Source organism: Micromys minutus, assembly GCF_963924665.1.
Source record: "Micromys minutus genome assembly, chromosome: 2".
Lineage (NCBI taxonomy): Eukaryota > Metazoa > Chordata > Mammalia > Rodentia > Muridae > Micromys > Micromys minutus.
Genome location: NC_137971.1, coordinates 70,941,093 through 70,958,189, shown reverse-complemented (window position 1 = coordinate 70,958,189; position 17,097 = coordinate 70,941,093). Strand labels below are relative to the sequence as shown.

At 47.9% G+C, this 17,097-nt stretch overlaps 3 protein-coding genes across 7 annotated transcripts in view; 1 reads left to right on the top strand and 2 right to left on the bottom strand.

The window, feature by feature from the left end:
- The window catches only part of BCL7C (BAF chromatin remodeling complex subunit BCL7C), a gene marked incomplete at its 3' end in the record, with an annotated part of 48,678 nt that extends 46,714 nt beyond the window's left edge, over nt 1–1,964 (bottom strand). For 2 of the 3 annotated variants that reach the window (XM_080911780.1, XM_080911782.1), the window contains exons 1-4: nt 1,654–1,964; nt 1,110–1,188; nt 627–735; nt 373–534 (exon numbers count right to left, since the gene is read on the bottom strand). In XM_080911780.1, the coding sequence (XP_080767906.1) occupies nt 373–534; nt 627–735; nt 1,110–1,188; nt 1,654–1,745 (442 nt within the window). In that variant the 5' untranslated portion in view covers nt 1,746–1,964. Of the gene's footprint in view, nt 1–372; nt 538–626; nt 736–1,109; nt 1,189–1,653 lie in introns of all 3 variants that reach the window. The other variant, XM_080911781.1, reaches the window with a different exon arrangement.
- Nucleotides 1,965–5,623: 3,659 nt separating this feature from the next.
- Nucleotides 5,624–11,010, top strand: LOC308417806 (cardiotrophin-1). 3 transcript variants are annotated; one of them, XM_080913092.1, is made up of 3 exons: nt 5,624–5,671; nt 6,844–6,962; nt 9,884–11,010. In XM_080913092.1, exons 1-3 carry the CDS (start codon nt 5,647–5,649, stop codon nt 10,349–10,351), a joined length of 612 nt encoding a protein of 203 aa, XP_080769218.1. In that variant the 5' UTR covers nt 5,624–5,646; the 3' UTR covers nt 10,352–11,010. The 3 variants fall into 3 exon arrangements, with proteins under 3 accessions (XP_080769218.1, XP_080769219.1, XP_080769220.1); XM_080913093.1 differs by having other exon boundaries at nt 5,640–5,671; nt 6,847–6,962; XM_080913094.1 differs by lacking the exon at nt 5,624–5,671 and adding an exon at nt 5,844–5,917.
- Nucleotides 11,011–11,793: 783 nt separating this feature from the next.
- Nucleotides 11,794–16,251, bottom strand: LOC308416902 (cardiotrophin-2; the record flags this gene model as incomplete). Its single annotated transcript, XM_080912022.1, has 2 exons — nt 16,111–16,251; nt 11,794–12,252 (listed from the first exon to the last, which is right to left on the bottom strand). The coding sequence occupies exons 1-2, from the start codon at nt 16,144–16,146 to the stop codon at nt 11,794–11,796; spliced, it is 495 nt and encodes a 164-aa protein (XP_080768148.1). The 5' UTR covers nt 16,147–16,251.
- Nucleotides 16,252–17,097: the final 846 nt, after the last annotated feature.

Sequence of the window (17,097 nt, the reverse complement as noted above, 5' to 3'; positions counted from 1 at the left end):
CAGGTAATCGGTTGTGTTTGCTGTTAATCTACTGCTGTTGATCCCCATGATTATCCGAATTATTTATTTCCTGAACATTTATTAGGCATCCTACATGAACAAGATCAGTGTGGCTGACGTGAGCTGGTAACAGAAAAAGACAATAAGCAAGCAAAGAAATAATACACGTACATAAAAGTTTCAGATGGTGATGTGCTCCCTACAAATCTAAGATGCCAGAGGAATGAGGCACAGCTGGAGGTAATTTCTGCCAGGGTCAGAAAAGGTTCCCTGAGGGAGGCAGGACCGGAAGAGAGGACACAATATAGAAACACGTACAAGATGGTGGGTTCGACTCTGAGGAGAGCACTTCAGAGAGCCACATGGTCCTACCTCTCTCTTGGCCCAGTTGTGGGGGCTGATTATCTTCTGTAATCACTTCTGGGGGTCCAGTCGGTGATCCAGGGCGACTGGGCTGGGGCGTCCCCCCAGGGCTCGGTTCGGTGCCCTTTTGCAGTGAACCTTCGGAATGGAAACTCTGGTTGCTGTTCTCATCTGCTGAAACAAAAGCCAAATTAGTTGGCCAGGGGGCCCCAGTGGCTTCCTTCAGCACCCCTACCTACTCCCATTCCAGAATCTCTACATACCATTAAGATCCAGCAGGATGAGGGGGCCACCCCCTCTGGGACTGGTGCCCCTACCGCGTCTCTCCCTTCCACGGGATCTCTCGGCCCCGCCTCCTGCCCGCCGCCTCTCCTGAGGGTTAGAGAGGTTAAGATCAGAGCTAGTTTGTCTAGGGAGCTCTTAGAAAGCCCTTTAATACGAACAAGGAAATCTAGGCTCAGAGAAGCAAAAGGTGCTGCCTCAGGTTGTGTAGGCTGAGTTAGGTCCTGAACTGGAGAAAGAGTGCATGTGTGTGTGTGTGTGTGTGTGTGTGTGTGTGTGTGTGTGTGTGTGCGCGCGCGCGCGCGCGGGCACGCGCGCGTGCTCGTGCCCCCTGATAATAGTTACCATCTGCCTGAGATCCACACTGGAGTCTCCAAGCAGACTGAAGGTAGAGGCCAAGGTGGGGAGGGATACTGCCTGAGGTTGCACAGATGCAGGGCCTGTTGGGGGTTGGGCTTGCTCACCTCCTCTTGGGGATCCACCACAGGCACCCACTTGAAGATTCGAAGGGAAGTGTCACCCACAGTCACCCAGCGCTTCTCCCTGTGTGGGGTCAGGAGACTGGGTCAGGAAGGCCCAAGGATGAGCTGGAGGTCAGGGAGGTGTGGTAGGGTAGGGACAGCTTCGCTAACGCGGCACAGCAGAAAGAGCCCTCTAAACCCCAGGGCAAAGCATAAACCGAAAGAACTTGGAGCTGCGGTTTCGCAGACACCTGGGGCACTCAGCAGGGCGCCACCAAGGCCTGGCCAGGGACTTAAGCACAGAAGACCCGGGGCCAAGCTTGCGAGAGTGTCAAAAGCTTCAGGGGGCGGGGCATAGACGAGAGCTCCCGCTCAGGGAAAGCACCACTCCGGACCACGCTTTGTAGACCTCTGGGAACTGCCAGGGGAAGGGGGCGCCCTGAGGATTCAGAGCACAGCTGGTGGGCGGGGGCAGCGGGCCAGGAAAGGGCGGAAGCGTTTGGAGGAGGTGGCTTGGCTGTATCCCTGGCCCGGGGGCAGCGCTCACCATCTCCGGACCTTCTCGATGGTCGCCATCACCTTTTTGATGTCATCTTTGGCCCGGCTCCGGGTCTCGGCCCGCACGGTCCGGCCGGCCATGCTGGCGGGGCTGGGGCCGGGATAGAGCGGGTGTGGTGGGCGGCCTGCGGTCCGGCGATCTCAGGCTGCGCGCCAGGCCCCGGCGCCGCTCTTTCGGCCTGCCGTCCCTCCGGGAGTTGGCCGCGCCCTCCCTCGCTCCCCAACGCCTCCGCGCGTCCCCGCTTGGCTTCCTGAGACCGCGCCCCGCCCCGGCCCGTCACCGGAGCGGCCCGGGCGGAGCGGGCGGCTAGAGCCCCGGCCTGGAAGCCCGGCCAGCCCCGCCCCGGCCCGGGCCCGCCCCTCGGGGCGCACGGACGCACAGCGCCCTCTGCCCGCCGCGGAGAGGGAGAGCTGGGGGGCAGCTGTGCGACTGGACGCGCGCGGCCCGAGCGAGGCGGTGCGTTCCGGCCACGTGGGCACAGGGGTGCGCGAGAGGGACTGTCCTGGTGTGCGTCCGCGGCGGGTGGGCGTCCCTGAAATGCTCTGTGTGCGCGCGTCTGCCCTCTCCAGGCTGTTTGCTTCTACGCTGCCCAACTTAACTTGTTCATTCATTCATTGAACAGTCCCATTAACAGTGCCAAGTACATGCCAGACTCTGCGAGTGGAGAGCCGGCCTCCTCAGCCAGAATGGCGGGAATAAAAAAGAACTGGCAGTCTTCCTGTGAGAAACTTATGCCAACCCCTTCTTCCAACACTTTCCATTCCCAAGCTATCAACACTCAACAGAAAAAATGTGTGCTGCCTTTTTTTTCTTTCTTTCTTTTTTTTTTTTTTTGTCAACTCGACAGAAGCTAGGAACATCTGGGGTGAGGGAACCTTGGCGGAGAAAACGCCTCCAACATATTCCCTGTAGGTTAGTCTGTGGGGCGTTTTCTTGATAATAGTTGATGTGGGAGAGCCCAGACCAGTGTGGGCAGTGCCCCCTCTGGGTACTCTAAGAAAACGGGCTGAACAAGTCAGTAAGCAGAGTTCCTCCAAGGTCTCTGCTTCAGTTCCTGCTTCCAGGTTCCTGCTTTAAGTTCCTGCCCTGACTTCATAACAGACTATAACTGTAAGCTGAAATAAAACCTTTCCTCTATAAGGTGCTTTTGGTCGTGGTGTTTATCACAGCAACAGAAACCTCACTAGGGCGAAATGTATCTGCATGAACACCAAGTTATGTTTACCGGAAAGTTTGGGTATTCTTCACAGTAGCACCAAACTGGGAGCAACTCAACAGAATGGAATGAAAAACCAGTTACAACCTGTTTATACTATGAGCACAGACAAAACAACCAGAACAACCAAAGTCCTGCTATGCGCAATGGTGGGGATAGGTCTTGAATAAAAGAAGCCAGATATGACAGCATTAGATAATTCTATGCATAAGTTCAGAACACCAATACATTCATGGCATGGGGAGGTCTGGACAGTGATCATCATGGGGACTAAAACAAAGGGGTTTCCAGGAGCTTGTCACACTAGTCTTTAGTCTGTCAAGATGTACATTTATTGCTTGCATAGTTTTTCTTGTATTATAGTTCAGCTAAAGGTTTACTTAAAGAAAATGAATGCAGTCAAGATGTGTCAGTGAATGAGGCACTTGCCACGAAGCCCGACAACCTAAGCTCACCCGGGACCCCATGTGATAGAAGAGGGAACCCACTCCTGACAGCTCTCTGACCTCCACACACCTTACACATCATACGTAGGCAAAGTAAATGTAGAGAGAGTTTAGTTTTTCATTAAAAAAAAAAAAAAAAAAAAAAAGGCCAGGTATGGTGGCTCACACCTTAATCTCAACACTTGGGAGGCAGAGGCAGGTAGATCTCTACATGCTTGAGGTCAGCCTGGTCTAATATTGAGATACATAGTAAGGCCCAGTCTCAAGAAGAAAGAAAGAAAATAGGAGCTGGAGATGTGGTCCTGTGGTTAGGAGCTAGCACTGCTTTCCCCGAGAATAGTGGTTTGGTTCCAGCACCCACACTGCACTGCCTGTAAGTCACCTCCAGGGAATTCCATGCCCTCTTGTCTCCTCCAGCGCCCACACTCGGGTGCACACACTCCTCCAACGCATACCTAAACAAAAGGGAAGATGAGAGTGTCTCGGCTGATTTCCATTTGAAGCTGGCCCGTCACTAGATAGGACATGTCTGCTGTGCCATGTGTGTGAGGTGTGTCTGTAAAGTTTTGTTGTGATCATGCCCAACATGACTAACAGCATTTCCAAACTGCAGGAGGTAAAGTCTCTCAGCTTGTCACCTTCATCTGCGTGACCGTGGGCAAGTCATTTGTCTTACTGCCTCCTCTAAGGTGGAAATAAGTTAATGTGTACATACAAACATTTAGGATAGTGCTTGGCACGCATGGATAATCATTAAATACTGCTGGTGAGTATGTGTGCCCACTGCTCAGAGTGTGGCTTCATGTTCACTTGTGGTGTGCCCTGAGAATGAACTTGGTTCTGATGGTTTTGTGTTTTAACATCCTCACATGGGCTTTTTCGGTTCCCTTTCTCACAAGCTCCATTGAAGTAGAAACTTCTGGTTTGTTTGGAAAGTCAGTTACAGCAAAAGATAATCTGCCAGGGCACACAGGTGAAAGGATGTCTTGTTAAACAGACACAGGAAAGAATGTTTGGATATAGCAAACATGTGGAAGGACCCGTGATGAAGGAGTATAAATATGACCCCAGGGAGCATTGGTTTGCTCTGTCTCATTATTCTACCCTAATGACACAACTGTATGGGTTCACCTTACATGGATAGCATTGCTGAGCTCACCTTGTGGCAACACTGCCACTGGGAGAAACCTGACCAAGAACTGCTTATGAGGTTCCTGTGGCGCTTACTGCTTCCGTGGCCTTGGGCCTGTTGGTGAGCCTTGCATTTTCTTCAGGATTGAACTACAGCTGCTGGTTTGTGCCTGGTGTCTGCCTGCCTAGAAGACCGACTGCAGCTGCTGAGTCATATTTAGTGTCTGCTACGGGACTGAGCTGCTGCCAAAGATAGAGCTCACCCCACAAAGAACTATTGCTGAACAGGTCCACTTCCCCATATCCTAATAACTTTTCTCTTCCACTGCCTCTGGTGGGTGATGGGTAAGAGGAGAGGTTGGACGTTTATTAAAAGTAGGTTGCAAAAAAAAAAAAAAAAAAAAAGTTTGCAAAAAATCTATGTCTACATTCTGTTATCTGAATGAAGCCTGAAACCAATATGGATCTTTTCTGTGCCAGAGCCCAAGACAGAGTAGGTGCTCTGGAACCAACTGTAGAGGTAAGTGTGTCCAGTCCTTTCCTACCCCAGGTTGATGAGCTCCTGTTTGGATGTGACCTCTCTGAAATTTGTGCTTACCTGTGTGGAAGGCTGGGCCTGAACACCTTAGTACGCGTGCATATGTGTGGGAGGGTCTGTAATGGTAAGGTGAAGGGCAGGCTGTGACAGACTACAGACAGAGAAAGTAGAAGGCATCTAAGATAACTAGACCTTGGGGTGCATGCCTTAGGTGCACCCTAATCTAAACAGGGCTTCCCTGACCTCTCTTTGTCTTCCTCTAAAAGGAGGACCTGCCTGCCAGCGCTGCACCTTTCCTCTCGCGGTCTCCAGCTTTTCCCTCCAAAGCAGCCAATAATCGAGCTCTGCCTCAGGTTTGAGCCTGAGTCTCCTTCCAACAGGATACAGAACTGTGTTAAAGGTCCAAGTTCCCCATTCACTGTGCCAACACCTGCCTCCCAACGCTGGCCCCTTCCCAGTCTAACCGGGTTACTGAACTCTGGGCCAAGGAATTTTGCCTGAAAGTATTGGTGGGAAGGAAATATTTGGGGTCTGAGCTATGATTGGCCGAGCCCGAGCCACGCCCTTAGCCCTTTCCCCCCTTTTCCCCCCTCCCCTCCTCCTCCCCGGTAAGGGTGTGTTGAAGGAATCGGGATCAGCCTGGGGACAGCATGAGCCAGAGGGAGGGAAGTCTGGGTAAGGGATTTAGTTACTGGATCTTGGGTCCCTGGTGGGAATAGGAGTGGGGGGGGGGGGTCAAAAGCTGGGGTTTGAATGTCTGTTAGCACCACCCCGCCCCCAAGTCTGGGAGGGGAACGGCCTGGGCGGGGGAGAGGAGACGCCGGTGTCAGGTAACCAGCGGGTGAGTTGGGAAAAAGCAGGCGCAAGGAATTGAGGCTTCAGGGCCTTGGGTTCAGAGGTTAAAGCACTGAATATACATGGGTGAGTACACCCTGAAAAGGGGCTGGGGTCGGGTTGGAACAGGATAATAGTAGTTCTTGAGTATTAGGAAAGAATCAAAACTGGAAGACTGGAGGGAGAAGCCAAGTTAAGGAAGTCTTTGATCTTTGAGAAGCTACAAGTGACGAGAGCCCAAAATACAGGTTTCTAATATCTCCGCTGGCGGTGGGAAACTCCGACGGAGGGGATTGTCGGGTTAGTACTACATTCCCCAGCATGCATTGTGGTTCTAACGGTGTGCATCTTGGGAAATGTAGTCGGCTTCCTGTGGTACCACCTTCTAACCAGGGAAGACCATCCTGTCTTGAATCATTGATGATGCTGAGCCTAGCAAGACATATAGAAACAACATGAAGGGAATAGGTCTTCGGTTTCTCTATCTGTACAAGGGGCTTAAAAGGCACGTTCAATGCTTCAGAGATGCTGACTGAATTCAAACAAGAATTGAAGAAATCCATAGATATGTGAACTTTGTCCTTAGAGAGTTTCTAGCTAGTATCGGGGATATTGAGCGAGGCGTCTCGGGATCAGGCAGATTCACATAGACAAAAGAAGCTACTTTGGAAGTATGAACAAATTGCCTAAAGTGGAAAGAAGAAATTGATTTGAGAGTAGGAAGAATTTGGAGGCAGCACTAAAAAGGAGGTATATGAATTTGGTCCTAAAAGTTAAGTATTTCAGTAGTGATCTAGGAACAGGAGAGACATCTATGTAGAGAAACTGTTTTGCAGAAATCTAGTGCTTGGTTTTTTTTTTTTTTTTCTGAGACGGGGCAGATTCTTTGTAACTTGAATATATATTAGCATCCAGAGCAGAACCTCTGGGTTAAGGAAGAGCCAGCTTGGAAAAGATGGTTGAGGAGTGGGGTTTGGGCTGCCCTCATCTCACTCCCTCCTCTTTCCCGCCAGAAGACCACCAGGCTGACTCCTCAATCTCATTCCTACCCCATTTGGAGGCCAAGATCCGCCAGACACACAACCTTGCACGCCTCCTGACCAAATATGCCGAACAGCTGCTGGAGGAATATGTGAGTAGGCATAGGGATGGGGTGTGGAGTGGTCGCTCACCCATTTCTCCCATCTCAGCCCCAGCAATGAAAATCAAAAGTTTCTGAGGGGAATGTTAACTTTCTTCTGGCCTCACAGTAAAGGACCTTGTAATGTTATTATCTTTTTAAATGTAACTAATATTTGTACCCATAAAAGACACATGAGATGGGATCTATGCATAAGCCCTCTAGCTCAGTCAAGTAGTTTTATTTCCTTAACTACTTACAAAATACCTATTTACAAGACTGATTCTGCAACTAAACTGCTATAGCTCTTTAGAAATCTCTTTCTAGCCGTCCTTCCGCCAAGCTAGTTTACCTTCCTTTTGAGCTCCTCCAAACCCAGGAGGGCTCCGTAGCTCTTCCCTAGAATCCTGTTTCACCTCTGTCCTGCTGGCTGCTTCTGTAAGAGAGCTTCTTACCCAGAGCTTTTTCCTTGAAGCTCCTCCAAGCCAAAAGATAGAGCCCCTAAAAGGTGCCCCACTCAAAGGTACATTGCTATACAAGAAATCTTCAGTTCGTTTTCTGTACTGTTGGCAGGCTGACTTGTGTCACCATGGTAGGGTTGGGCCCCAAGCCAAGTCAGTGGGGGCCCAAACCATTTTACCTTTATGGTGGGGTAGCTCAAGGCCATCTAACTGAGTGCCTTGGTCATAGCAATTTGCCTTAAAATAGACAGGAACTTTCTATTCTTTAGCATCCTTGTCTAACTAGGACTAGGCCTTTACAAGTACACACAAATTGCCTCTACAGGACACACCTAACTGCATGTGACAAACTCATCACTTTTCTTAGCTTGTATATTTTGCTAACAATTAGGTTTTCTTTGAACCATAATTAAAAATCCTGTAACAGAACCCATCCATGGTCAAAGGATACTGTGCCTCAGCTTAGAGGCTCCATCTTTGGTGCTGAAAAATTGGAGCCACTCTGAGGGAACAAAGGGAACTCTGGGAGTCAGGAAGCCTAGATTTGAGCTCAGTAGGATCTGGATGTTTCAACTCTTTGGGCTGTAGAATGAAACGGCAGAAGAACAATGTGAACTATGAACACTCCCACCTGAATCATTTAGAGAAGCCAAGAGGGGGTGTCAGTCAGAGGCAAAAATTCTTCCTATGAGGGTACTTTTACAGAGGAAAGGGACCTGCCAACCCCAACAGTCCCCACCTGGCCTCCAGATTACCATAGTGTGTAGTGGGGGGAGGTTGGAGTTTTGGTTCAGACAGACTGTAGGGTTGCTAAATTGTGACCGTGGTGGTAATGATAACATTAAAATATAACCATAACAGTGGCAGTAGGTGGTAAGCTTCGTAGTCATACCAACTCTGATCCAAATTCCAGCTCTGCTGCCCCTCCTCCAATAGCCTACCCTCAATCATTGTTTGTATTTAGCTCTCTTTTTTTTAATTGTATTCATTTATTTGTGTGCATGGGTGCGACTACACACCTGCCATGCTGTGTACCTGAAAGTCAGAAGACAACTTAAAGGCCTTGTTTCTTTCTTCTACCATATGGACTGCTCGCTCAAACTGAGGTTGTCAGACTGGCCCCGATTTTCTTATTTGCAAAGCCATCCCCATCATCCCCGCTTTAGGAAGATATTGTATCCGAAGTGGCAGCCACAGGGCCTGCGCTGGCAGCAAGAGATTTGCAAATGATAAATATTATTTTCACAGCATTTGACAAGTTACAAATCACCTTTGTTCACTTGTTCCTGCAAATGATGGTTATCAGCTAGGGGAAGAGGAAGTAAGTCTGACCTAGTCTCTACACTGTTCCTGTGATTCTCAAGAGTCGTCTGTCTGATAGAAAGACAGAACAGGAAACATTGCTTATTTTCAAAGATCAGAAGGCTGAAGCCAAAAGAGGGGAATGCTCTTGCAAGAAGTGGCAGAAGGAGTCAAACCTGAGTCTGGGATTGAAGATACAGTTTAGCTGGTAAAGGGCCTTGCTAGGCAACTTAATAACCAGAGTTTGGTCCCCAGAACCTACTTTAAGGTGGACACAAACTGACTCCATGGTCCTTTGACCTTCACATGTGCAGTGTGGAACCCTATTCTCCCACACACCGTATATAAACTTAAAAAATAGTAGGGTTTCTGTTTTTCAGGACAGGGTTTCTTAACGTAGTTCTGGCTATCCCTGTAATTTGCTCTATTGGCTGACTATGCGGTTCTTGAACTCAGAGATCTCCCCCTGAGTGCTGGGATTAAAGGCATGTGTCACCCTTGGCCTGACTCCGTGCTCAGTTAATATGGTGTTTAAAAATCATGCTGGATCTGTAAGCGTGTTAGGACAACCACATTATCAACTGAGCTCTACCCCAGCCCTATGTTAATGTTTTCTGATGGAAACATTTAAACATTTTGTAGCATTTTCCAGATATATAGTTCATTGTTCATCTATGGCAATATGTATATGAACTTGGAGGATGTATATTAAGTAAAATAAATGAAGTTTGAAAAATAATAGGGCACACACCAGTACTTGGGAGGCAGAGACAGGCAGATCTCTATGAATTTGAAACCAGCCTGGTCTTAATAGTGAATTCCAGGCCAGCAGCAGCTATAGTAAGACCTTGTCTCAAAATAAACAAGTAAATAAAAAATTTTTAATAGCTAATATTTATTGAGCTCTTCCTGGGGACCCACACAATCGTCGTTCAGACTCTCGCACACTTCTGACTACATTGTGAAAAGGGCACTCTTATTGGCTATTAGAGAAACAAAGGCAGTGGTGTGTAAACGCCCATGTAATTTTTTGGTTTTATCTCAATAGGCGCTATCATTTGCAAGATGAGGAAACTAAGGCCCCGGGAGAAGGGAGGAGGGCTGTCAAGAGCTGAGGAGTCCTCATCGTGGTCCCTGGAGCCCTGTTGACCGGTGGCCATGTTTCCACAGGTGCAGCAACAGGGAGAGCCCTTTGGGCTGCCAGGCTTCTCACCGCCGCGGCTGTCGCTGGCCGGACTGAGTGGCCCGGCTCCGAGCCACGCGGGGCTACCGGTGTCCGAGCGGCTGCGGCAGGATGCAGCCGCCTTGAGTGCGCTGCCCGCGCTGTTGGATGCTGTGCGCCGCCGCCAGGCGGAGCTGAACCCACGCGCCCCACGCCTGCTGCGGAGCCTGGAGGACGCGGCCCGCCAGGTTCGGGCCCTGGGCGCCGCGGTGGAGACGGTGCTGGCCGCTCTGGGCGCTGCAGCCCGCGGGCCCGGGCCAGAGCCCGTCGCCGCCTCCGCCCTCTTCACCACCAACGGTGCTGCAGGCGTCTTCTCAGCCAAGGTGCTGGGGCTCCACGTGTGCGGTCTCTATGGCGAGTGGGTGAGCCGCACCGAGGGCGACCTGGGCCAGCTGGTGCCAGGGGGCGTCGCCTGAGCGTCAATACTTGTTCTTACAAGCTCGCTCTGTCCCACCTCTTTGGCTACTAATTCTCTGTCTCCCCATCTGTGTCATCCATGTGTGTTCTTGGGCTGTCCCTATCTTTCTGCATTGTGTGGTCTCTTTCTCTTCGGCTCTCCTTGGGGAGTTTCTGCCCACTAGTTTCTCATTTTGTTTCTTTCTCTTTCGTCTTGAACTCTTCTGTCTCCAACAGGTTTCTGTTTCTGTTTCCTTGTCTCTTGGGTTCTTTGTTGGCTTACTTGTTTGTTTTTGAGACAGGGTCTCACCTTATAGCTTTCGATGGCCTGGAACTTTTGCTATGTGTAGGTCAGGCTGGCCTCGAACTCATAGAGATCCACCTGCCTCTGACTCCCAGTTTTCCCATCTGTCTCCCTGTGGTCCCTATGGCTATGTGCAACTCTTGTTTCATCTCATGGAGGTGACACTTTTTCTCCCTTCAGTTTCTTTGTTCTTTACTAACCAGAAAAGTGCCTTACTTATCCCCTGGTGGCAAGGCCACCCACCCTCAGGACCTTCCCACCAGTTCCTTTGTAGGCAAATCCCTCCCCCTTTGAGGTCCTTCCCCTTCTTACCTCCCTACCAAGTTCTCAATGGCCCCCAGCCCTAGGCTGGTCAAAGGAGAGGGAAAGGCAGAAAAACACCTTAAGAGTTTTATTTGAGAATAAATTAAGATTTTTTTGTAAATAAAATGTTTAACAATAAAACTAAAGTTTTATGAAACACGGTTGTTGCATGTGGGGAGAATGATTTGAGGAGAAGCAGACCTTTAGAATATGGGAGGGTTCCCTTTCCTGCTCCATCCCCACAAAGGCACAGGCCAGGGATACCACCTGTCAGTTCTGAGCACAAAGTGTATATTCCTAGCAGAAAACATGCAATGTGAGACCTAGTGACTGTGATGTGCATTGGGCTGCCATTACTGGAGAGCTCAATAGAAACCATCAATGGAGAGGTAGACCATGGAAAGGAACTCCAGCAAAAAGAGACCTGTGTTCAGAAAGGCCAGGTCTTCACATAGGAATCGAGGTAGACAGAGACAGGAAGTAAGATCCTGGACTTCCTCAAGTACAAGAAAAATTACATCTGGACAAGCCCAGGAGACCAAATGTTCTCTCCCTAGAGTAAAACCTCTTCAGAAGGGCTCTTCTTTCCAACCAGGAAGTAAAAAATCAATGTACTCTTGTACATTGATCCATGGTTTAGTGATCCATCAAATGGACTCAGAGCACCCCCTCACCCCCATATCTGGAAGCGAGTCTCTAGGACCTGGCAGGAAGATCTAGGAAATATTCCCAAATGCTTGGCACACAGCCATGGCTGCTAAGTGGGATGTGGTGTGTTCTCAGTCTCAGAAGTAAAGGTGGGGATGAGTCCTGTGAAAGAGAAATTCTTGGGACTTCTTACAGAAGGCTGACCTTCTATGCTGGGTACTTGGCCTTGAGTAGAGCCAAGTCCCTCACGGCCCGGTCCGTCCAGTGACCATATTCCCTGGTCACTATGTAGCCTCGGCATTTCCTCTCAAAGGCTGAGGCCCCAAAAGGGACAAGCCCCAGAGTATCCTCTTCTGGAGGGATGGGCAGCCCTAGAGCAGTCATGATAGCGGCCATGTTGCCCAGTAGGCCTTGGGCTCTGAGTCTTGCTGCTCCTAGCTGAGCCAGCAGGATAGGACTGCCAGGATTCAGATCGCTCTGGTCGTCCCCCACGAGCTGGAGGTGCTGGGTCAAGGCCAGGAAGGCTCCCTGAGCTCGACTTAGCCGCTCGGCATCGTCCATTGAATGCCAGGTCTTGAAGGAGACAGCTGCAGAAGGCAGGGTGCTGAGCTGGAGTTCGGGAGCTGAGAAGCCAGGGTCACTGAAGGGGCTGCCCTGGTACTGGAGCTGCACAGATGGGAGACAGAAGTAAGGGCACTGGAGGAGTGTCTGGGTGGACATCTTCCCTCTGAGACTGGAACTGTCCCAGAGGAAGCCACCATTCACCATCTTTCAGGAGCCACATGGCTGATCAAGGGCACTGCAGGTCTGTGTCTCTCTGAGTCACAGGAAATAATGTACAGAAGAATGAACACAGCATCTAGCATGCAATAAATGACAGCCACCACCTACTAATATCTGAATAAGATGAACAATATGACTATTTCCTTCATGTTTGGTGCAAGGACATTATTAACAGGCAGTAACAGCTGCTGTCTCTTTGTTCTGTTTTTCTTTTTCTTTTTCTTTTTTTTCTTCAAAACAGGGTTTCTTCATGTAGCTCTGGCTGACCTGGAATTCTGTAGACCAGCAGCTGGCCTTAAATTTAGAGATTTGCCTGCCTTTGTAGACCAAGCTGGTCTTGAATTCAGAGATCCATCTGCCTTTGCTCCTCCAACCCAAGAGTGAGGACTAAAGGTATGCACCACCACCTTTATTTTCTAAACCCCTTCTCACTGTGTATCTGTAAGTCTGTATGTAGGATGTAGGCTGGCCTCAAATACAGAGATCTGCCTGCCTCTGATACCTGAATTTGGAACTGAAGGCCTGTACTGTGTCCAGCCTCTAATGTTTTTTTTTTTTTGTTTTTAATTTTACTTAGTTTTTGTAAGTACACTGTAGCTGTCTTCAGACACACCAGAAGAGGGCATTGGATTTCACTACAGATGGTTGTGAGCCACCATGTGGTTGCTGGGAATTGAACTCAGGACCTCTGGAAGAACAGTCAGGGCTCTTAACCACTGAGCCATCTCTCCAGTCCATCTGATATTTCTTATTCATTGTATTTAATAGCTTATCTTCTCCTCTCATCTGGATAAACCAAGACTCACAGGTTCTTTTGGTTTATTTGTGGATTGTTTTGTATTGTTTGCTTTGTTTAGTTTTTAGAAGAAATCTGTGTATGGTTGTTTTGCTTGCATGCAATAATCCATGCGTGTGCAATAATCCATGCGTGTGCAATAATCCATGCATGTGCCCATTCTCCTTGGAGGCCAGAAGAATGAATCAGATCTCATGGGACTGGAAGGTTGTAAGCCACGGTGTGAGTACTTAGAACTGAACTCAAATTCTCCAGAAGGACAGCTAGCACTTCGTGTGCATGTGTGAGATATGTCTACCACTGCACTTGTGTGTGTGTGTGTGTGTGTGTGTGTGAGAGAGAGAGAGAGAGAGAAATCAGCTCTTGTTTTGAAAACAGAATCTTATTGTGTGATCCAGAGTGCCTTGTATTCACACTTGTACTTCTCCCTCCTAACTGCTGAGATGACAGACAGGTGCCACCATGTCAGACTTGACACTGAATATATAACCTTTTAAAAAGATACATTAGGTATTCGTGTGTGTGTGTGTGTGTGTGTGTGTGTGTGTGTGTGTACACTTAACTAAGGTGCTTTCCTTTCCACCTGTGGGTTCCTAAGACTGAACTCAGTCATCAGGAAGCACCTTCACCCACTCAGCATCTTGACAGTCCTTTTTCTGTAATTTTCAGTGTGGTTTGTTTTTTTTCCTCCAGAGTCTCATGTGACCTTGAACTCTTACAGCTTCTACCACCCAAGTGCTGGCATTAAGATGTAAAGATCACACCTAGATACACAGAATCCTAATACACACTTACAGACCTAACTGATCGATCACCTAATCTCATTTCCCCATTTTGCAGGTGGAAAATTAGACTTAGAGTATCCAACGATATGCAGGGAATAGTGGTAAAGATAAGACTAGAACCTAGATATATTTTTTGATTGTTTGGTTTTTTTTGAGACAGGGTTTTTTTTTTTTTTTTATAGGCACGGCTGTCCTGGAACTCACTCTGTAGACCAGGCAGACCTTGAGCTCAGAGATTCACCTGCCTCTGCTTCCTCTGTGCTGAGATTAAAGATGTGTACCACCATGCCCAGCCTAGAACCTAGATTTTGTAACTGTAATATTTTAAAGAACAATGCAGCAGAAGAGTTGTAAACTCCAGAGTCTTGGGACGAGGTAGCTATGTCATTTAGGAAGGAACAGGGCTGCGATCAGGGGAGCTTTTAGCACGGAGTTCCACATACCTGCTTCCAGACCCTAGCACTGTACTCGCTAGCTCAGTGCTCAAAATCAAATTACTCCTCTCTGCAACTCAATTTCCTCACCTATAAAATAGATCCTGGTTCAACACTCAGAGGAGTTTTAGGGGGTCCATGAGCCAATGGGATGGAATAGAGCTGAAGTGGGTGCAAGGCATGAGCTGGGTCCAGAAGAATAACTCACTAAGGTTCTAGGTGTGTCCTGTGTGTCCATGTGTGAGTGTGTGGTGTGTGTGTGGGGTGTGTGTGTGTGTGTCCGTGTGTGTGTGTTCCAGTAAACAGAGTCCCGGATTTTTAGTGGCTTTCTGATAAGTGTTTGTTGCAGTTTTCCTCTTAACCCAAATAATTGAGACTGTGCTGTTGCAGTTATTTAACAAGTTTTAAGGGCACGACGACTGAGCAGTATTCCTCTATTCTAATCCTTTAAAATAATCTGGCTATGCAGTCACTGATAATTGGATACTAGCTCCAGAAACCTCTGAATACCCCAGAAGCAACTCACAGGCCATATGAAGCTCAAAAAACAAAAACAAAAACAAAGGCCAAAAAGTGAAAGCCTTAGTCCTTCTGAGGAAAAAAATAAGTGTATAGCACCCTCTCAGAGTGTGGTACATGTGGATCTTAAATCATTAATAATTTAATTATTATTGTGGCAATTTTTGGTATTCAAAAATCATTATGTTTAATCTATACACACCAAGAAAACTCTGTTTCCATGTTACATTCTGTTCTACATGTACTTTATGCTTATGGTAACTAGTAGATTTCAATGCATACTATCAAACTTCTAAAGGAATTAAGTACTGACAAAAGTATATTCATATAGTGTTATGCCAAAATGACTTTAAAAATCTGTACATGTCTCTCTCTCTCTTTTTTTAAAGTAAAGTTGAAAGAGAAAAAATAATAATAATCTGGCTTGGGCTGGAGAGATGGCTCAGTGGTTAAGAACAATGACTGTTCTTCCAGAGGTCCTGAGTTCAATTCCCAGCAACAACATGGTGGCTCACAACCATCTTTAATGTGATCTGATGCCCTCTTCTGGTGTGTCTGAAGACAACGATAGTGTGCACCTATACATTAAATAAATAAATACATCTTAAAAAAAAAAGATAATCTGGCTACCTCCCAGTCAAAATCCCAATAATATTTGCATTTTAATACTATTCTGGTTCTCTGGGCTCTAGGTGTTTTCTCATAGTGTGTCCTTGATTCTTTCCCCAAGGCAAATCCCCACTTCCTCTCCCTCCTTCTCCCATCTCTTGGTTGGAAGGAAGTCCAGCATTGTTTTCTCTCCGGATCAGTCACTGGTTGATCAGCTTCTTTATTGATCAATCAGGGATTAACTGGGAGCAGTGTTTATATAACATTGAGACAGAAGATTCTCAGAATAAGGATTGCAACCAGATATGGGGGGTATAGAAAATCAGCATTTGAATAATACAAGGACAGTCCTTACACAGGGCACAGTAACACTATGTCTACAGTCCATAACTTGGTGAATGAGGAAGTCAGGACTAAGGGGAGAGAGCTAACCAGCTTGTTGTCCCTCAGCCATCAGTAACAACACAAGTAAACGTGTTTCTGGCTTAAGAGTACCTGCCCACCTCAAATTCACAAAGGGGTCTCCTGGATGTGCTCTGCACCCCCTACCAGACCAGCACCTTCTCCCCAACCCCTGCGTATGCCCAGTGTCACTCACATAGGTCTGTAGCAATGCTGACGTGTTCTTCTGCATGTAGAGAGCCAGGCTGTAGGCTTGACTGATGGGCTCTGATGCGGAAATGGGGGCTGCAGGATAGAGGGGTGCCAACAACAGGCCCAGTAGGCAGAGGGGAGCTGCTAGGAGATATAAAAGAACCAACATTAAGTCCCTGGCCCTCTGGTTCATCATTCATTTATTCCAATAATGTCCAACGAGGCATTTGAGGCCTGTCTTGTCTGTTCAATTCAGGACAAAATTACCTGGTTGGCTGATTGTTTCATGTCCAGAACTCCCCTTTGAGAGAGGGTCTCATTGTGCAACCCTAGCTGTCCTGGAGCTCACTATGTAGACCAGAGTGGCCTCAAACTCACAGACATCCACCAGCCTCTGCCTCCTGAGTGCTGAAATTATAGGCCTAAATCACCTTATGCAGTTGGGGGAGTGTTGCTTATCTGAACACTCATTAAAATGTTTCCTTTATGAAAATCCATCCAGCTCTACTAGAATACTTACAGCCATAATGTGTAGTTTTCAGTACATTTGTTGCTTTCAATAAAATATTTGAATTGGGCCAGAGAGCTAGCTCAGCAGTTAAGAGCACTGGCTGCTCTTCCAAAGACCCAGGTTCAATTCCCAGCACCCACATGGTGTCTTACAATCTTCCTTAAACTCCATTTTCAGGAGATTTGATGCCTTTTTTTGACTTCCTCAGGCACAAAAACAATGATGAAAATTTAAAAACAACAGCAACAATAAACTATGGGGGGGAAAAAATCAAAGGATGTACTCAGTATCTAATCACATCTCTCCTTCTTGCCACCTGTAGCACCTCAGGCAGAGCCCTGTCACTCTCTTCCCTGGTCTCTGTTTCTACCTGGTAGCCCCCTGGTATAGTCCCCACCCATCCAAGCATGTCCCTCTTCTGCTCAAACATTCTCATGGTTCACTCCTCACTCAAGTTAAATGCAGATCAGCAGAGATTCT

Bases quoted from the DNA above. Each gene is read 5' to 3' on its own strand.
- LOC308417806 (XM_080913092.1), top strand. From the start codon at position 5,647: ATGAGCCAGAGGGAGGGAAGTCTGG. The intron at 5,672-6,843 runs GTAAGGGATTTA...CTTTCCCGCCAG, and splicing joins CCAGAGGGAGGGAAGTCTGG to AAGACCACCAGGCTGACTCC. The intron at 6,963-9,883 runs GTGAGTAGGCAT...ATGTTTCCACAG, and splicing joins AACAGCTGCTGGAGGAATAT to GTGCAGCAACAGGGAGAGCC.